Source organism: Anthonomus grandis, chromosome 8 (assembly GCF_022605725.1).
Source record: "Anthonomus grandis grandis chromosome 8, icAntGran1.3, whole genome shotgun sequence".
In the NCBI taxonomy this organism is placed as follows: Eukaryota; Metazoa; Arthropoda; class Insecta; order Coleoptera; family Curculionidae; genus Anthonomus; species Anthonomus grandis.
The window spans coordinates 14663317-14685478 of NC_065553.1; the positions used below are offsets into that span (position 1 = coordinate 14663317).

At 31.6% G+C, this 22162-nt stretch overlaps 2 protein-coding genes across 2 annotated transcripts in view; one reads left to right on the forward strand and one right to left on the reverse strand.

Annotated features, from left to right (window-relative positions):
- Positions 1-4380, forward strand: part of LOC126739151 (1-phosphatidylinositol 3-phosphate 5-kinase) — a 30321-nt gene extending 25941 nt beyond the window's left edge. Inside the window, exons 20-22 of the mRNA XM_050444692.1 lie at positions 2201-2524; positions 3779-3940; positions 3993-4380. Of these exons, the coding sequence (XP_050300649.1) occupies positions 2201-2524; positions 3779-3940; positions 3993-4189 (683 nt within the window). The 3' untranslated portion in view covers positions 4190-4380. The remainder of the gene's footprint in view (positions 1-2200; positions 2525-3778; positions 3941-3992) is intronic.
- Positions 4381-8804: 4424 nt separating this feature from the next.
- LOC126739152 (xenotropic and polytropic retrovirus receptor 1) lies at positions 8805-21538 on the reverse strand. Its single transcript, XM_050444693.1, has 10 exons — positions 21137-21538; positions 15239-15625; positions 15043-15186; positions 14873-14990; positions 14443-14813; positions 12598-12745; positions 12352-12546; positions 12120-12289; positions 11927-12063; positions 8805-11786 (listed from the first exon to the last, which is right to left on the reverse strand). Exons 1-10 carry the CDS (start codon positions 21203-21205, stop codon positions 11537-11539), a joined length of 1989 nt encoding a protein of 662 aa, XP_050300650.1. The 5' UTR covers positions 21206-21538; the 3' UTR covers positions 8805-11536.
- Between the last annotated feature and the right edge of the window lie 624 nt (positions 21539-22162).

The window sequence follows — 22162 nt, forward strand, 5'->3', positions numbered from 1 at the left end:
TACAAAAGCAGGAAATAGATTATAAGACTCACTTAAGAACAAAACATGTAATAGTTTTGGCACAGGTCTTCATTTTAATAAAAAGGTGAATTTTTCACGGTGAACTAACTATAAGAAGAGACTTGTTAGCGGGATGTCTCATAAGAATCTTTCGAACAACGTAAATTGAAAAACCAAAACCAAGATCTGACCAAAGCATACAGTAATATTCTTAATGATTTTTACCAGATGTTTTTTCCTGTTTGTTTTTTTTCTACCAATTCGATATTGAGTCCAGGATCGACATTGAGCGGGTGCTCAATATTTTGGAGAATAAATTTTCCATATTAGAAAATCTTTATTGTGCAGGTATATTATATCTATGGAAGAAATTATGGGCATTTTGCAATGGAATTTTTTTTAATGCGGCTTTTATTTTCTGGTTTTTCTCTTTCCTGTTCTAGAAAGTTTTCTCAGGTCTTTTTGAAATATCTCCGTTATTGTATTGAAATCTTCTAAAGCTGACAGCGACATCAAAATTTCACTATTCTCTTCAAAATTTCATTCATTCATTTCATTTCATTTCATTTGAAACAAGATCCAGATCTTTTCCAAATGTAAAATGTAACTTCTTTCTATAAATTCATGACTTGCACTCATAAAAGTTCTTGCAGAAAATTTTAATAAAAGAGCTATTTTACAAAAAATCGTAGAGAAAAATACAAAAGAATTACTAGTGGTTTTGACGATTTTCTTAGTCAGCTTATTGGATTTTATTGGCATTGAACTTTAATTTTAAATACCCTAGGTTTTGCGGTGTAGTAATAAAAAATATTGGAAACAATGAAGTCAAATTGATATGTTGGTTTTTTTAAAACACGTATTAAATACGTATGTTAACATCTGTCATTATGCGTTAAAAAAAATCAACGAGGTTCTTTAGTCTCAAGAGGTGTACCTCACTACCTGAAGCAACCGTAATCACTACCATTTGATTTTCGAACTTCTGTTGCCTTTATTTTAAATTTAGCAGGACGTTTCGGTAAGGATCAAGTGTGAACTAACACTAACATTAACTAACCTACAGGCTTATGTACTTGTAGTAGTGATGTGTCACGTCTGGTCATGCGTGAAGTGGATTAGATGTTGCAGTGTCCTGACAGTAGGGGTCTCCAGATGTTGGGAATATCAACACTGGCCTGGCTAAGGATTCCTTGGTTTTGCGTGATATAAATTGTTTCCAGAAATCTTCTTTTCTTCCAATGTTGCTTCCTGAATAAAATCTTTTCTTCTGTTTAATGAAAGTTGTGGCCATTGTTTTGATTAGAACCGTTTTAATGTTCTTTGTCCTGACATCCAGTGGTTGCTTTTTCTCGCCTATTTTAAACTCTCCACATTGACAGGAGATTTGGTATACGCAGTTTTTGGTGATAGAAATTAAGAAAACTTTTGGTAAGCAGCAGAGATAACAAGGAAAGATCCATAGCAACTGGAGAATCCTACAGGATTTTTATAAATTTCGTACATCAACGGAACTTCCAGAGGTTTCCAGATTAACTTTTCTTTAGTGCAGATTATTCCTGAAATGTATCCTTTTTTAAAGTAAGGGTTTTAAAAAAGGGAAAAAAAATACAATTTTTCCAGGATAGTCGCAAAGCTTCTACTTTCACATATTAACCTTAATTTCTCACAAATTCTGCAATTGTTTTTTTAATTTAAGATATAAGACTGACTCACCTTAAAAAAATCTGCCTCAGCAGAGTTTTTAATTGCTTTGCAGTGATACTCAAGGTCACGAGATCTACAAAGTAAAATATTACTCGACCGCTCTTTCCAATTGGTATTACTCCCTACTAGAAGCTGCAAGTATGGAAGTAAACTTATGATCTCTACGGATCATAGTCTAGGAATTTTTCGAAAAAAAAATTAAGTATGGCCCACAATAGCCTGTTTTCTTTTGATACCAAAATGTTGGTGCTAGACATTTACACATGTACCTTTTTGGTTATAGTGTTCCTTTAAATTTATGAAGTATGTTAAAATATCGATCGGGGTTACGTTTATTGTATATATTTCTCGGAAAAATACAAAACAAAAATATTATGTATCTAAAATGTGACTTTTCGCAAAAACGTAAATATTCGTATGTTTTTTTGCATCCTCCCACAACCCCAATAATGTATTTAAATGATTAAATTTTTATATGTTTATTTATTAACAGACGATAGATTCATCTTAAAGGAAATGCCCAAGGCAGAAATTCAAGTCTTTCTCGAATCGGCCTCCAACTATTTCACTTATATGCAAAAATGCTGCGCTACAATGCAACCGACCCTTTTAGGGAAAATAGTCGGGATTTATCAGATTATCTACAAGAACACTAGCAATGTTACTCTGAGAAGTTGCGTATTGGTTATGGAAAATCTTTTTTATAATAGAAACGTTTCTCAGAAGTTTGATCTGAAGGGTTCCGTGAGGAATAGACTGGTGGTGCCGGATAACCAGGAGGGAGAAATTGTGTTGTTGGATGAAAATTTATTGAAAAGTAAGTTTTATTTATTTATTTGTCTTAAATATACCACTTACATTTATTTGTCTTAAAATTACCATTTACATTTTAAAGTGGCATTTAAACGTATGGGAAAAAATGCAACATAGAATTTTTATGAACATTTTTTTTGCTATAATAACAGATTTTGTTCTATGAATTTAAAACAATTTCAGTAATAAATTTGTGACGTTTTTTCATGAATACGCCCGTGGAATACTGTTTATTGCCAGGCAGCTAAGGCTCGAAATAACCTAATATTTTATACACCACTTTTAGATGCTCTGTATATTCATTCATTATTATATCATCCATATTACACAGGGTCATTTAAAATTAATGACATATCAACATAATAAACAAAATAGAAGCAATTTCCGGTCAATATTGAAAAAATAGTAAAAAACGAGCTTTTAAATACTCTTATGATTGCTAAGGTATCAACATGATTGTGTGTCATCAGAGAAATATTTTCTGAAAATAGAAGCAAATAATTACGCAAGTGAAGTTTTGGTGAACTAATTTATTTTTCGTAGGCTATGCAACCATTAATTAAAAGTCATTAATTAAATAATTAAAAGTCACATGGCTGTTCATTCCTAAAGACATTGCATTAGTTAAATCACAAAATAGTTTTTTTGGTAAAATAAAAAGCGGATACCTATTTGCAGAAATCTCGATGTTTCGACTTTGCTACGATTTTAAAATGTATGGCAATCGGTAAACAGTGAATATATTTTACTTTGTTTTTTTAACTATTAACCTGCTTCAAAGAATATAGCAAAAATGCTTGGTTCTTAGGTGTGTCACTGGTTTGGTTTGGAAAACCAGAAACCAATGATTTTCCTCAGGTCAAGATATTAAAAATTCAAAAAAGAAAATCACTTTTTGAAACTTATAGAAAATCAGCTTAAGTTATTTTTTATGAACTAAATTTATACGTTCAATGATTCAATATAAAGAAAGAATCATATTTTAATATTTCAAGAAAGAAAGAATCATGTTTTAATATTGCTAATTATTAATTAATTCGTTGGTATACATCAAAATAGCTAAAGTAACCCGAACATTGTAAAAAAAATACCCAATTGGAAAATAACCACATGATTAGAGATTTCGCATATTTATTAAACCAGGTCTCTTATAAACGTAATTAAAAATTATTAAAATTTTACGTAAAAGTAAACACAGATTTTTTTCTATGTCAAGGGTCAAACTCTGACTGTATATAAATTATGTCATTCTTTTCAGTGACTTGCGATAGTCCGCTGTACGTTTTGCCCCATTCCAAAGAAGTATTGCTAGCTGCCATTCAAAATGATACAGAATTTTTGTCCACTCAGAGTGTTATGGACTACTCTCTTTTAGTGGGTCTAGATACCAAAAATAAGGAGTTAGTTTTGGGCATTATAGGTAGGTGTCCTATACTTTATATGTTTCTTTTTTACAACACCTTATCCTCCAGATTACATACGGACTTTTACTTGGGACAAGCGTTTGGAAACTATCGTAAAGAAAACCGGTATATTGGGTGGCCAAGGTAAGCTACCCACTATCATTTCTCCCGAAGAATATCAAAAGAGATTTATAGAGGCTATGCACAAATATTTTCTTGAAGTGCCTGACCATTATGCCGGATTGGGTAAAGGTCTAGACCTGTGAACTCTTTTGTGCGCCCTTTATATTGTAGCAATAATAGCCAATTCACTTTCTAAATTGCGAAATTTTAGAAATCGTAACCAAAGAAATTCGTAAACTTTAAGTATTAACTCACATTTTTTTTAGAAAATTTGTTACCTTTTGTAAGATATTTATACTGTGATAAAATAAAATGCATTGTAGAAAAACTATAACATTTTTATTCTTATTATAAGATCAGGTATGCATCTTTGGGTCTAAAACTAGTAGGAATATAATTTTATACGAATATCACTTAATAATATATATGAGTGTTTATTCACAAACAAGAATATAATAAAAAGGAATGATAAGAAAAAGATTGTGCTTACTCATAGTATACTTGGATAAGACCTATTTTTATATAAAACTTACGAAAATAAATTATTTATAAGTACATTAATTAAATATGTAAGTAATAAAATCTTTAAAAAATATGTTGATTAATGGAATGATAAGTACCAGAAACATATATCTAACACTTAATCTATATTTCATTAAAAAGTACTTTTGCTTGAGCATCTATTGTTAAAATTAAAAAAAGGTAATATAGCACCTTATATTCCTGTATAAACAATACTGAAAGTAATTTGATTATTGCCTAATATTGTAGCTATATAGGATAAACCCAAAACAATTTTTAAATAAACAGGCTGTTGTTACAATTTCTTGGGTCACCCCTTAGGATCTTGATAATCGTAAGAGATACAAAGAACAAAGATGAATGTTAAAAGCTAATTTTTTAGTGGCATTTCTTTCAAAAACAAGGTAAACATAAATTGCACATTTTCGCTGTAACTTCCATAAAATGGAATACTTAGTCCTTTAATCTTTTTAATAAATGGAGCCGATGGAGATGGTTCAGTTGTACATGGGATAGAATCTATGCCCTATTAGTACTTTGATTAATTTTCTTGGAAGGAAATGGGGTTCCATGCAATTTAAATGTCTGTGTAAAATTTAAGAACTGTTTTCAGAAAATATGCAGTCGTTGGCTATAAGTCGATAAAGAAAGAAAAAAACAACTTCTAAGCGTGTGCCAGAAGATATATCCATAGTGCCGTTGTCAGACATTTGTGCCTTGCTGCCTTTACCATTAAATGTTGATGGAGTCTCTGAGATAAAATTTGACAAAAAGGTTGAAGTGCAAGAAATTTAAAAATAAATTGAACTTTTAAATATCCCAGAAAACATTACAAGACAAATAATATTGTAGTTCCTGTTAAAAAAAAAGGTTTTAGTTCTATTTTTAATTTGGTAGCATTTTGTAATTCGGTGTATTTTATTGTTATTAATAAAAATGCTAATAAGTAAAATGTAGTAGAGAGTCATGTCTATCAAAGTCGCCCCCAAAACAAAATATGCTATATCAAAAAATCGCCAATTAACATGATTGTATCACTAGATACAATCATGTTAATTGCATTTTAAACGGCCAACTTTGCAGACCTTCAGAAAAATTATTTTTCACATGGGTTAGAAAAGTTGTGAGAAGTGTATCGAGCTAAAATGAGACTATGCTGAGAAATAACTCCACTTTTTTCCAAAATTTTCTTTTTCGGGTTATACTTATCGGACCGGCCTCGAATATGTTTTATGATTCTGTGCTTTTACCAAAAATTTATTAAGCCATCATTATCAAATTGGAAGAGATAACCTAGAAATAGCAATTGTTTTTACAACAAAGTAATTAAAATCATTTAAGAAAACTCAGTAAGGTTTGTAAAAATGGTTAGTAATTAGGTACTTTTGTGTAATTTTTTTATTCCTTTTTAACAGGGAAATTAGGGACGATGGTTTATAGTTTGCTACCAAATTTATATTGTTATGCTTAGATATTTTTTAAGAAACATCTTTAATTTTGCAGCTTTTTAGTTAGTTGCCTAGTTTATACTTGAAAAGGCTATTCAAGAAATTACTAGAAAGTTGATTATCACACCTCACACTAAAAAAATAAATACGAAAAATTACCAAAAAAAATTAAGAAATAATTTAATATGCAGATGACCTAGTATATCTTTTTAGTGGAGACACTTGGAAAGCTGCGAAAGAGAAAGCAGAGAGATGATAAAACCACTTATATTGCTTTTTAATTAATTCAAATAGAAGAGATTTAAATAAATTAAGTATTAAAAATAGTAATAGTAGCGGATTTGATATAAAGAAGGTAGATAAAGTAACCTACTTAGGAGTACAAATTGACAAGTGGTATGATCAAGTTGTAGCTTTCAGTAAAAGGCTTAGATGCTTTATTCATAAATTTTATAAGCTGAGAAAATGTCTCAATAATAAACAACTTCTTATGATTTACAAAACATTGGTTGAGTCAATAATTAGATATGGTATTCTTGTTTAGGGTGCATTATATCGTCCCCTTAATTCTACAACTAGGTAACTCGAAATTTCACGATTTTGAGTTATCTACTTTTTCCTTTATAACCTTTTACGCCTTTTTTAATGCTACAACTAGGTAAGTTCAACTCCAATCCAATTTACGGGAATCAAGTGACAAAAACTAGTTATGTTCACAGTTAAAAAAAATACCTGCTGCTTAAAGTAGCTACCTTGAATTATCTAATTGTGCACCTGCGGTTACAAAAATTTGTAGGGCAACAAGTGTTTAATTTAAGTTACCTAGTTGTGCGCCTGGCTAACTTGACTTATTCGCTACCCCTTACAGATATTTTTCGAGATACCTATATGTTCAAAATATTGTACATTCACAATCGTTTCTAGATTGAACTCAACTTCTTAGTATCGACACATAGTGAAATGGAATGCGATTCCATGCACTCTGCCATTTTAACAGAATTTAAAAGAGTAGGCAAAACTTATTTACCACAAGACTGGAAAACAATAGCTAGATGTTCCCGAAGAAAGGGTGATAAATCTTACATCGTTCATGATGTTACACACGAACCAATATTTGATTGGAAAAATCATGCAGATAAAGTTTTAATTTTCAGAACCAAGGATGAAAGTGGAAAGCAAGTTGCCTGGCAGAAAATGTGTTGTATGCGCTTTTCTAAATCAGAACCTTTTATATTAAAATTCAAAGAAAAATTCGATGATGAATTTAGGAGTTTAAACTGCAAAAGGAAAACAAAACCATCTCAAATTAATAGAAAAATGCCCAAGTCTTTGTATAAAAGCAGAATACCGATAACTAAGGAAAAATACATTGATCTTTTGTCATTATTTAACACTAAACCTCCCGCAATTCCCATTGAAAATAAACCTTTTTTTGAAAACCTTCCATTTAAGCAAATAGAAGAAGTTGTACCTGAATCAGTTTTAAGTGACAGTGAGTGACGAAGTATAGTATTTAAGTAATCATGAGTTATGTATTTGGGGTTTTAATACCAAAAGAACTGAAAAACAGCTGACAATCTCTAAAAATATTACGTATATATATTTATTCAATGTCCATTCATTCATTTCGCTATTGTACAACATTTTTAATTTTTTTAAACTTTAAACTGCTCCCCTGAAAATTACAATTTTTGAGTTACCTAGTTGTAGTATTAACGGGACGATATGATAATGCGCTTTACGCACTAAGTGTAATGCCAAATTACATGTTAAGGATCATATTTAGGAAGGATAGATTTCTTACACTGAAAGTTTATATTGCGTCTACTTTATTTTCATGCTACTCTCATGTTTTACTATAAAAATCCTCATCTTAAGATGAGGATCTTAAGATGAGGACACGTGACAAAGAAGAAATCTAAATGTACCTATTCATCGTACAACAGCAAGTCAAAGACTTGCAACTTATATAGGGCCAAAAGTAATGAATATGCTTTTAACTTTAATTAGAAATACAAAAAACCAGAAAACGTTTTCAATTAAGATTAAACAGTTTTTAATGCAGACACGTAGAATATTAGGTGTGTCGTACATTATTACTGTTTTTTTTTGTATAGATAGATATATAGAGTAATTTTCTTGTATACCTGTCTTAGTACTAAATTATAGTGACAAAAACAGGATTTTGTTTTCCTAGGTATATGCCACCTTTCCTATTTACTAATACATGTAATTTTATTTGGTTAATATTATGTAAGTAAGGGAGAGTTGGGTAATGGTGCGCGGTGGGTAATCGTGAGCACCATGATATTTTGTATTTCGCGGGCTATCCGAAACGCTAAACCAGTGCTGCTCTCTGCAACGGAGTGCCTAAAATGTGTGCGCGACCGTTGGCGCCATTAGTGTGTTTACGATCGCCGAGAGGTTAACCGGTTGAATTTTTCTTTGTTTTTTATAAGTTTTCGGGGTCAGAAAATAAAACGGTAAGTCCATAATTTTTGTCCAATCGTTTTACATTACTTATATTTGTGAAATCTAGAGTATTGTGAATATTTAGGCACCTTTAAATCATACATTGTTTATATGTTTTTGGCCACATCATGTTTTTATAAAAGACAATAACAAAGGGGTAATTGTGCGCAGAAGTGCACGATTCCCCTTCACGTAATTAAATGCTAAGAAGTAATAGTACTATTTAATGTTTTCAGATGCCTAGAAATTACACACGAAAGACTGATATCCTTTCATATACGACGGAAACCCTGCAAAAAGCCCTAGATGCTATAAGGATATATGGATACCAACGGAAGAAAAATTAGGGAAGTAATAGTACTATTTAATGTTTTCAGATGCCTAGAAATTACACACGAAAGACTGATATCCTTTCATATACGACGGAAACCCTGCAAAAAGCCCTAGATGCTATAAGGATATATGGATACCAACGGAAGAAAAATTAGGGAAGTAGGAAGATCCTTTAAAATACCAGAATCTACCCTTAGAAAAAAGTTGTTAGAAGATTATCTTAAACTACCTCGATTGGGCCGTAAAACTGTAATCTCTAAAGAAAAAGAGTGTGAATTAAAAGATTATGTTCTGCTGCTTTCAAAATCGTTTTTTGGGTTGACACCTGATGGTCTAAGAAGGCTTGCATTTAGGTATGCAGAACAAAATAATATTATTCACAACTTTAATCGAAAAAAGGGACTAGCTGGCAAAGCATGGATTTCTAAAAAGATTTCCCGAGATAAAACTGCGACAGCCTGAGGGCACGAGTTTAAATCGGATTTCATCTTTTAATAAAGAATCTGTAAAACTATTTTATTCTAATCTTAAGATTCTTATGCAAAAGTTTAAATTTCAACGAAGCAGAATGTTTAACATGGACGAAACAGGCATTACAATGGTTCAAGCTAAATGTCCGAAAGTTTATGGTGCCAGAGGAGTAAAAAAAGTGGGCTCTGCTATATCTGCTGAAAGGGGAAGGACAATAACTGGAGTTTTTTGTATGAGCGCTGCAGGGAATTACATCCCCCCCATGCTCATATAACCCCGAGTAAGAATGCCAACAACTCTGCAAAAAAATGGACCCTTAGGTGCCTTGTACAAATGTTCAAAGAACGGTTGGATTAACTCTGAGCTATTTGTTGAGTGGTTGTCTCATTTTGCAAAAGTCTACTGCATCTGATCCTATCCTATTGGTTTTAGACAACCATTCAAGCCATATTTCGATTTCGGCTTATAATTTTTGTAAAGGAAATAATATTAATATGGTTTCTCTTCCTCCCCACACCTCAGATCGTCTTCAGCCATTGGATCTAACTTTTTTTAGTCCACTTAAAAATGCTCTCTATAGAGAACACGATCTTCATTTATCTACTTCTGGACATCAAAAAATAACAGAATATGACGTATCTGAATTATTAAACAGAGCATTCATGAAAGTCGCCACCATGGAGAAAGCTGTCTCAGGGTTCCACACTTCAGGAATTTATCCACTAAATCCAGACAGGTTTAGTGTGGATGATTTTACCCCTTCTAGGCAAAACACAAATTGCACTGTTGTTAGCAGCGACGAAAATCACCCACTCTTATCCAGACCAGAAGCTAATGTTTCATTGCCAAATAGTTCTGAACCAGGAGAAAAGGATTCTTTGCCAGAGGCTAGACAAACATGTTTAATTGACTATAACAATCCTCAGCCAGGTACATCGAAAGAGAACTCTTTCCTTTCTATGGCTCCTATACCAACAAAAAAAGTTATTAAAGGAGTTAAAAAAATGCTAAATAAAAGCAATGTTCAAAAATCCTTACAAGCACTCCGGTTAGGACGCTGACGAAAAGAAGAGAGTAAAAGAAGAAAACTTAAAGAAAAAGGAAAAAGGAAAATCACTCCAAAAGAAAACTATAAGAAAATGTTTTGAAGAAGAAACACAAGATACAAAAACACTTAAAGGAAAACAAAAAAGAAAGAGAGAGGCCACACCTCAGACATCCGATGATTCATTGGAAAATGAATTGTCTGAGATATGCGACGATGATGAGTTAGACGATATTGATGAATTTAACTTCATGCCGCCTTCTCCAAAAACCCCCTCAAAACCCAAAGAGATATGTTGTATTTGTGGAGAAGTTGGCAAAAATCGAGAACTATGGTACCGCTGTGTTATGTGTGCTTCTTGGAACCACGCAGCCTGCACGTCTGCTGATACTCCAGAAAATTACATCTGCAACTACTGTTTAAATTAAGGCTTTATACTGCTGTTTAAATATTACTACTAAAAAATTAACTACTTTAAATGTTAATATTTAAAAATAAATAATTAATTTTTTAAAACAGATATTTCCTGCGCACGATTACCTAACCCTTGCGCATCATTGCCCGTCGGGACGGGTAATTATGCGCAAATGGTTTTTTTTATTTTTGTTTAATTTTATACTTGCGTAGTAGATTTTTTTTAAATAACATTTTACATATATATACATTAATAAGTAATACATCTCATACCATTTTTAAAACTAATTTATATGTTATAGGCTCGCCACAAATACAATTTTTGCTTAAATGCGCACCCCAACTCTCCCTTACATTTGTATTGACAGGATCCTAAATAAATACACAAAAGACAAAAATCTGTAAATTTGAAAGTACTATTATGCAAGCTGATAACGCAACGCGCAATTTATGTTAAGACCAGTTAAGATCGATTTTGGAATAAACCCTGAAACAAATAAAAACGACTTTTCTAAATGTCGTTTTATAATGTTTGTTTATCACTAAAATGTGAAATTTCTTCTGGTTCAACCAATTTCGTATCTCTTACAGTTACCGTTACCGAGACTTCGAATTCTCGAATTTCTCACAGCCTGTATATACTTAATGTATATGAAATAAGTACTGGTATATGTATAAAAAATTCTAAAACGTTAAACTACAAACTACCCCAGATATGTTTAAAACCGTAAGTATTGTCAATAATCACAATATAAACGAATAAAAAGTTAGGGAAACTGACCTTTCTAGAGCACATTAATATTTTTAAAATTGACAATGGTACTATCGGGCAACAATGGCAGTTTATCCTCTTTTTTCTTTTGGGATTTTTGCTTTTTACCGCGATTTACCACTCCGTCCGGTTCGTCCATCATCCTCAAAATCTGGATCTGGTCCGAGGAGTCGATCGGCGCCACCGAAATATCTCTTACAGCTCTGAACTTACCGCAATTGTTCAAGTGTTCGTTTTCTAGACGGAAAAAGTTCCAAACGAACCTGTTTGAATAAAAACCATTATAAAATGAAATTACACATTATGGATGTCAAGTTATAAGTGTCAAAGAACTCGAACTTAAAAATTATTTTGTTAAAAAATAGTATACTAGTAAATTCATTAAAGGAAATATAGATATTACCTTCTAAATACCTCCAGAGGTGACGTTATAGACGTCATCATATCAGAAGTGACATATTTATACTCGGTCAGATAAATTGTGATACACCAAGTAAATCGCAACACGAAATCTTCGACTATGGCAAAATAGTAAAAGAACTAAAAAGCTAAAGTTGCCCAAATGTTTATGATATAAATTTCAAAATTATACGCACAGTGGAAGAATATACAATCTCTTCTCTTAAAAACTTATTTTCTCCAGCATTCTTGTCCATGAGACCCCAATCCATTTTGATGTCCCATATATAGGCATAGGTAGAGCTAACTACTTGCGCAATAATCCACATAATATAGTAAGGATTATCTAATACTGAATCGTAATCACCTAAAATAAAAAATAAAAACGTTTTACTCTGCTAAGGTAAATGATAAAATAAAATTACTCACTGCTATAATATCCCTTCAAGGTGGCAAAAATAACCACAAAAAACGTCGTAGAATATTTACCAGCATTAACCAAATGGGGAAACGCTTCTCGGGTGTCATAATACCGCCTTAGGCACTGCGCAAAACGAATCCACGCAGGGATACAATTCACTAACGGTCTTATTAAAAAGTTCTTTTCCATGCAAGAGGTGGTGTCTGGAAAGCGTCTATTATAAGTCGAAAATTATTAGTATGTCTAATTAGTACCTCCGGCGTTTTGCCAATCTCCGTTAGTAAAATAGAAGCATAACAAAAACTGAATATCTAGCAAGCCATTAACTAAGCTGTTTAGCTGATCCGCGAGCCAGAAATCGGCGAAACCTACGTGAAAAAATGGAGCTGCAAACATTCGACCCTAAAATTATATAGCAAAAATCATATTAAAATAAATAGTTTCTATAAATAAGAAGTTTCTACAAAAACTCAAATAGCATGGCTACACAGGCCTTAAAAACAACTAGGTTTTAGTTGATATTCAGTATGAAAATATCTGATGGCCTGATCATGCCGTGCTGGGCGAAACACGTGCAGCTATGCTATTAAATTTGTCAGACTTTATGTTTTTGTCAAAAATATTTCTTTGGTCTTATTCTCTAGAACGCTCTAGAAGTGCGCAATTTGTTTTAAGAAACGATCTTATATACTCGAATCTTCTTATTAGTTATGTGAAAATAATTTTGAACGTTTGCTAAAACATTTAGAGAAAAATGGTTCCAGTCAAACTGCCCCAACCACCCAAATCCTTTTATCATAAAATTTATCTTCCGCTGCAACTCTGTATCAATGTAAGAAAAAATAAATATCCTAAGTGGCTAGTAAGCTGTCGAATGTCCAAAAATGTCCGCTAATTAATGAAAAAAACGTTGGTGTTGCAATATACGGTTCAAATTTGATGGTTGATGCAATTAAAGGAAGGCTTAATCTTACTTAATTATTGGCTTAACTTACGCCCAAAATGTCGTTAATAAATACAAATCTTGATGTCAGTATGCGTTTCAAAGCTTCATATTTGGTTGCTCTCGGACCTTAGATGACCAAATTCTCGTTCAGAAAGTTTTATGAGTTAGTTATACAAGAATCATTCTTATATAAAAATATGAAAAAAATTAATGTAATTAAGAAACAATAGGTAGTATTTACGATTTTTCAAAAAAATGATGGGCGCTTATACAGCTCTAGAAGTACGCAATTTGTTAAAAGAAATTCACTTGCTTAAAAAAATCATTTGCGCCAATAAGCTAAGCTGTCACACATGATCAAATTAAAAGAAGAAAATACACAAATACATGCAAAATTAAGATAAAAGTAATTCCCAAAAACAGTCGGGAAAGTACAAGGAGACTGATCTGTATGCTAAACGTGTGTACCCAAAAATGAACGAAAAATAGTTTCAGACAGTTGCCACATCGGCGCTGTTAGTCAGAAGTGTACCTCACTCTGATTAGCTAGACCCACCTTTTGATAATGATAGTGCGATTGTCAATATTTTCAAGTAATAAACATGACATTCTTCGTAAAGGTGTCTGGTAAGTCTTTTATACTCCCATCAGGAGTTTACTTTACGATATATCTTGACAACATTTTTTTTAGGCAAGTGCAATTCGCACATACGCTTACATTTTTAATGTAATCAAATACCTCTCGCCACTTTCGACATCTATGCTCATCCTGCACAAACGAAAAAAAAACCTAATTTTTGCGAAACAGTTTTTGATATATAATATAAATTTCGAAAAATACATGAAGAATTAAAAAAAATTATCCATACGTATATAAAAATATACTGACCTGTGGAGTCTTAAAAAGAGTTAAAACCCTTTTTTTCTTTTTTACTGATCAGAACGAGAACCGATCGTGCCACCGCGAAAATTAATTTAAAACGATTATTTATCAAATACTCTCTTTTGAAAACGACAAACTGACGCGAGTGAAAATAAAAACAACGCGCAGAATAGCCAATCATAGCGAGGCACACTTTTGACCAACAGCGCCGAGATGGCTACTCCGCGAGCCCAGTTATCGTTCAATTTGACGAATATTTCGATTACTTACACATAATCTGAGAAACCAAAAACGAGCTTCATGCCTAAACATCTTGAAAGGGTTAACCAAGAAAAAGAACATAATAATCATCAGCGCCAAGGGGTTTACATAAGCCGGTATACTCAGGGCGCTACTATATAAAAAACTGAGTATACTAAGGGCCCATATTACGCCAAAAATAGCGGCGAGTTCCATAAGATGTTGTTCGCTCAGGTGGTTTCTAGGATCCAATTCGAAAATTAATACGTGATTTACACCGGACGATCGCCAACCGTAGATGTTGACGCCTATAAGAAATATGAATTCGATGAGTAGTAACGGTCCACGGTACATTCTGAAAGCGATTTTTAAATTTTCCGCCGAACTTTCGTAAAATATTGCTGAAACACAAAAAGGCTTTAACTAGTAATGTATTTTATGTGTAATAGTATAAACTTACCAGATAGTACTACGGCTATTAATAGTACGATAAAACTGCCCGAAAAGAGCCCCACTTTAAAAGTAGTCCAAGGAGATTGTTGTTCTCCTAGAGGAGGCACCCTTAATCTTTTCATAGCCTAAAAACAACTGTTATATGATCGTGATTAATGTTAAGATATTCACTTTTACTCTTTGGCGATCACCTCCCTCCAACTCATTGGTAACCATAGTTTCAGTTTCATTAATTAAATTATCTATGTCTTTATTAGAATTAAAATGGCTTGTTTCTACGTGCTCTTCCCTCCATTTAAGTCCCAAGTCTGTATTAAGTAACTAAAAATCCTGAATTTTGAAAAAAATAAATTATTCCAGTAAATCATGGTACCTTGTCATGTTTTTTAAGTATCTTACGGAACCCGGTATTGTTCAAGGTCTGGTAGTTTTGAAGCAAAATAAGCATAAGATAAAACTCGCTAAATGCCAACTTAAGATCTTGCAATTTCCTGGTGGGGATTCGCTTCTTGCCCCTTTTCCCGTGCCCGAATCGGATTTGGTCCAATGAATCTTTCAGTTCGCTTTTTAAGGTGGCGAACTTTCTGGTCGCTTCTGCCAATTTCTCGGCATAAAAGGTGTTGATCTTTTTTAATTCCTTATCACAGTACTGAAAGAATTGCTCGTCGAAGTTGACGAAGTGGCGACGCACGTCTTCGGCGTCTACGCTTTCTGCTGAAGGCGCCTGCTCTACCGCCATGTAGAGCATCGCTTTCATTTCCTAAAAATAAACAGAAGGAAAAATGAATAAGTTAGCAAACAATATTATTTGTTTATAATTGACGAAAAACCTAAAAATTTTAAAGGGATTCTAAGATATACGAAAAAAATCGGAATTTTGAAAAGTCGTTAAAAAATTTTCTTGGGTTTATTATAGATTAAGATTCCAAAACAATCTTAAACTAAATTGCATATTATTCCAGTATCACTTTTTATTCGCTTCACAATATGTTAATCGGATTTACAATAGGACGTTTCGTCTTTTGGCTCAGAAACATTTTTTATAATACCCTATTGGATTATTACAGTTTTAAGTAGCTCCTTAGCTAGTAACGTAATGCTTCTTTTTGTAAAATATTTTATTAACTATTCTGTATTTCTTGTAAGATCTCTATGAGAGAAAGAGAGGACGTTGAGCTTTATTGTCCAAATTACAAGTGTAGAATAGAAGTCCTGAATTTTAAAAAAATAGGTTTTAAAGCATTAATGAATTATTATTTTTTAATTTTAAATAAGAATACCTTTGCGAAGTGTTAAGAAAAACCTTTAAATTGTTTTTAACTAAAATTAAAGCTTAACTAGATTAGCAAGAAATTTTAATAATTAAATATTCAAGATATTTATAAAAGAACACGATTTAAAAAAAATACGAATTATGATTATAAGTGATTCTATTTAATTAGCTGTCCCGTTAAGAAAGGATTTAAATTAAGAATTAAAACCGCACAATTTTTTGTTAAAGTTTGAATAATGATTTAAATTAATCTTAAGTATAAGCTTTTGTACCTACCTAGTTTTAAGACTAATTTTTTTACTATTATGGTTCTCATTTTTAAAGAAGATGAGGATATTCCATGAAATTATAGGCCAATCACTATTGCCTTATCTTACAAAAAGCTTGTGGCAAAAGTTCTCAAAAAAAGAATGGCCGAATTTTTGAAAGCTAATAAAATAATTAATAGAAGTCAGTTTGGGTTTCAGTCATCAAAAAATACTGATGATGTAATCTTTTTTTTTTTCTTGTACCTATTGGACTTTATCTAAAGCTAAATTAGGGGAAAGCGGTTGTAGTGGTACTTTATGATCAAGCAAAAGCCTTCGACTCTGTTTTTCTAGACATTTTATTGCGGAATATTGAAGTCTAAGCTTCAAAGGGAGGTTCAATACAACAATGGACCTACCTGTCAAACAGAAGTCAGAAAGTTATGTTTGAAGGTGACGTAACAGATAAGTTAAAAAAAAGTCGAAATTATACCCATTTGTAATGACGTCATTTTTATTTATCTTTGTTTAGCATATTCCAAACAGCGGCGACAACAAACTTTTGAAAAAAATTGGTGTCTGATGATTATTCATCTTTTATATACTAGGTTATGTGAAATATCCGTCACTGTCAATGAAAAATATTGGTTTGTCAACTTGTTCTTGCAAGTTATTTCGAAAAGTGTTAAACAATGCCTAAAAAAAGATATAATAGGTATAATGAACAATCGCAGCTGATGATTTTAAATATATTGGCTTTTTTTCAACTGGAAAAGGAACAAGCCCGAAATAGAATTGCACTTCAAATTGAGAATGTGATACAGCGAGCCGCAGATGCAACAAAATTGAGTACAACAACGATCGCAAATATAAAGAAGAATGGGATAAAATCAGATCAGGATTACGCAGCCCGTATATCTTCCAAGCAAAAGACAGCAAAAACCAAAATTACAACATATTTGAAACATAGAATTCGGGACACAATTTATTCTATGTACGCCAGAAAAGAATATGTAATATTGGCAATAATAAGAGAAAAGTTCAGCGAAGAAATTGAATAATTTGAGTTTTCCATTGACTCCTTAAGAAGATGGATCAATAGTATGGGCTTCAAGTGGAAAAAATCAAATGACAGAAAATATTTGATGGACTTGCCAAATATTGTTCATAAAAGAATCAATTTTTTAAGGGGGTATATCAAAAATAGAAATGTAGGTCCGGAAGGTTTTACTCCAGTTTTCATTGACGAGACGTGGATTTTTAGTAAGGGATTATTTCGTAGTAGCTAGCAAGATGACACCAAGCACACGGATTCAAGGAAAAACAGTGAAGGTAAAAATTATCTGGTTACCTTTTTAGATTTTTTTTTTCAATAAAAACTATTGCCCTTGTAAGGGCCCTCTAACTTCATAATTTCATCTGTTTCATAGTTTCATATAATTTCTCTCTAAGACAATATGAGGGAATTTAACTCCATACATTACCCGTAGGTGCATGGAACATTACTTATTAATTATATTAACTGTGGTCTACGCCAGAACCAAAGATGGCTTCATCAAGGGTGCAAATTTAATATTCAAGAGTGGATTAAAGACGGGAGATTATCATGACAATATGAACAGGAAAAACTTCGAAAACTGGTTTAAAACTCAGCTGGTTCCAAATTCCCCCCCAAAGTCATTATAATCATGGACAATGCAAGTTACCATCCTGGTTTATTAGAAGAAATCCCGAGAAAATCTTGGACAAAGCAGAGACTGACCGAATGGTTGAAGAAAAAGAATCTTGGCTTTCCAGAAAAATCCATGAATGATAAAATATGGAGTATTGCACGCAGAAACTGCCCTAGTGAAAAAAAGTACTTCCTTGATGAATATGTCAAATCTTTAGGACACAAAATTTTGCGACTGTCACCATATCATTGCCAGTTTAATGCAATTGAAATGGTATGGTCGGAATGTAAACGAAAATATGATCAATATATTTCCAATTTTAAGGGGTCACCTTCAGTTCTGTTTAAGAACTGACTTGTGTTAAGAACTTCAAGTTCTGATTTCTATAGATCATTGGCAAAAATATGTTTTTCATACAGAAAAGGTAATTGAAAAGGCTTGGGAGGCAATACAAGTGTGTGATGCCTATGACATTCTGCCACTTGTGATTACGACTGACGAAGACGACGATGGCGAAGACAATATCTCTAATTTCAGTCCTGACTCTGACAATACTGACGAGATTGATTAAGCTTTTTTTGTTCTAGCAAATTTTATTTTATGTTATATTCAATCATATCGTTGCAATTTCATTAACTTGGTAATGCAATATGGCGTGTTTTTTTTGAGTTTGTATGTTTTATTTTTTGGAATGGTATTTTCATTTTAATGTGTTAACATATTCCTTCAAGCAGCATTTTTTTTCATGAACAAGTAAATTAAATTGTCAGTATTTAAATTTTTCCCAGTGAGTTAAAATAATTTTGTACCATTATTCACAATTTTTGTAAGCTCGGTTTTGTTACGTCTACTGCTCGTGCCGAATTCTACTTTTCAAATATGTTGTAGATTTGGCTTTTGCGGTCTTTTGCTTGGAAAATAGATGAGCAGCGTAATCCTGATCTGATTTTATCCCATTCTTCTTTATATTTGCGATCGTTGTTGTGCTCAATTTTGTTGCATCTGCGGCTCGCTCTATCACATTCTCAATTTGAAGTGCAATTCCGTTTCGGACTTGTTGTTTATGTCCCATTATTTATGATTAATTATAATAATATTTGTTAATTGTTAAGTTTGTTAATAATACAATAAATACTACAAGATTTTTTAAAATTTTTTGAGAATGAAAGTATATACACGAATATAAAAATATAATATGCTGCTAAAATAAATCATTTGTTAATTTCTAAACGTATAAAAATACATAGCAGACTATTAATTTCTGAAGGCGATGGTAAAGTTTCTAACTTAACATTGATTGAAAAAAATATCTACGCCATACGTTTTTTTCTCACCTGGATGACGTAACTACAAATGGGTATAATTTCGACTTTATCTGTGCAAGCAAAAATAACACAAGGTGCAATTTTAGGGCTACTTCTCTTTCTTATGTATGTTAATGATCTGCCAACGATAATTGCGAATTGACAATGTAATTCTCAGTGTGTAACTGTTTATATTTTAATGTTTCCAAGACGCAAATTTTTCAATTTAGATTTGACATGTTGTATTAAACCCAGATTCTATTTTGACCACAAATTACAATAAATGTCTGGGATTGGTAAGAGAAAATTGATTGAAATTTGGTAGGCATGTATCATTAAAACTGGCATCAGGTTTTGGCATAAGAACTATTAGAAGTAACCTTAGCAAAGAAGAATGAAAAAGTGCTTTTTTGCCTTGGGTGGATTGATATACTTGTATAATATAGGATGTAGAGAGTCTTGTAAACCATAATTTATATCTGAAAAAATTGTAAACAATTATTATTCGGTATGTTTAATGAATAGGGATGGATAATGTTTAATCTGTGTTAATGGTTCTTCTTAAAATTGTCTATATTTTAAATAATAACATTTCTGAATAGGCATTATGTATTGCCTGTAATTTTATATTACTATTTACTTATGGAGGCTTTGTCTATAAAAATATTTATTCTTCAGATACATATTTTGAGCATTTGACATATTCAAAGGATATTTTGACTTTGACTTACTAACAAACTGAATAAAAATTAAAATAAGTATAGATATTACAGAACTGAATATTTTATTTGCTATTAATTTATAAAAAAAAATAATGTTCTTACTTCCCTGAAAAATATTAAATTTATAACCATATGATATTTAAAATTACAAATTTTATTTAGTGTTGTTACCGGTTTCCCAACTTACAGCTCCATCTTCAATCAGAGGTAAGAGTAAATATAAATTTAGGATTCTACTTCAATTTTCATATTAGTACATTTTTTACTAATAAAACCTCTCCAAACTTGTAATATTTTCTTTATATTTAATTTTATTAGTCCTAAATAGGTTTTATTAATTTTTAATTTGGTTATCAAATTAATTTTTTTAAATATATACCTAATTGGGTATTTAAAAACTATATTTTTTTTAAATTATTCATGGAAATCATATAACTCCTAACATTTTGATTCATGAGTGTGGACTTGACTTTTGTTTTTTATTTCAACAGCATTTTATACACAATATTTGTTTTGCGTTATTATTATTGAATACTTTGTACGTTAAATATTCGTATATTTAAAAGAAAAAGAACAAAATTTTTTTTAAATAATTTAATTATAAAGTTTTTTGAATATAAAGGGGAAAGAGGATTTATATAGCAGTTATAATAATTGTATTTCAGCTATTTGCAATTTTTATAGAAGCCAATATTTTTTTATGCCTTGTTAATATGTCCCACACTTTCCCAGCCAGAATCTTGTTAGAGCATCATTCCTTTTAACACCATTTTCTATTAATATTGTGGGATAATATTTTTGGCCAATTAAAAGAAAATATTTATATCTGTTAAAAATGTTATGCGTGATACTGGAACGTAGTCAAACATATGATTCACGTCAAGATAAATCACATGAACAGAAATGTCAAACATTAATGTAACCTAAAAATGTTTTTTATTTGACAAATAAAAACAAAAGAAAATTCCTAAAATTAGGTACTTCATACATAGGTGAAATTTAAATAAACCATAATTTATTGCAATTAAATTCTAATATATTCAACTCGTACCTCGTAATTTATGTATTGTTTTCTCCATTCTGGTGTAATATGGGCACTCAAATGTTCTGCGAATTTCATCTTTTTTCACACATCCAGGGACCCCGATAAGTTTTCTATCACCTTCGTAATATATCTTCCGATTAGTATACACGATCATATGCAATTAAATTATCAAGTACTAGAACCACACAGTCGCACAATAAACTATTGTTTGCTAACTGAAACCACTTGCCACTAATAAAAAGTATAAACAGTTCACAGAATATTTACGATTAGGAACTGATTTGAGGACTGTAGTAAATTTAGCAAATAATTAAGCAAATTTGCTTCGGTAATACGGCGAAATCCGTGCTTCATAAAAATGTGTCTATATTAATATTAGTCTGAATAAAATTGATAAATTCATTTTGATAATTTGAATGATAAAAATAAAAGATAATAATTCATGTGCGACACTGAGTAACCAACCAATAAAGTCTTATATCATAATATTCATAATGCAATGGGGGTTGCATACCCTTTATTTTACTTGGAGTTGCATATCATAATATGTTCAGGGCTGCTGCATTATCCCATAATGTACAATTTATGAAATTTGAATTTATTTAATTGGTGCTTTAATGGGAAAAAATTATACATATGGAGATAAACTATTCAACTCCCAGTTATATTTTTATACATGCAATTCAAAGTAACAATTTAATACGTGTGCCAACAAATTTGGCTCTTTCTCCCTAGATTCTTTCAACACATTATTTTTAAACCACCATGTACTCGAGATTACCATTGGATAAATAGCAAATAGGCATTTAATTTCACAACCAAATATTTGTGATCCATTTTACAATGGGTATCGTTAATTAGCATTAAAAAGGCATTGAGTAAATATAATGAGATGAATAGCTATAATTTAAGAATATTTGTATTTGATTGCGTCTATATAAGCAGAGATAAGTGATTTTAATTTATGGTAATATAACACTTATTAGTCTGTTGGAATATAGCAGCAAGGAAATTCATTACGTCATAAAAGAC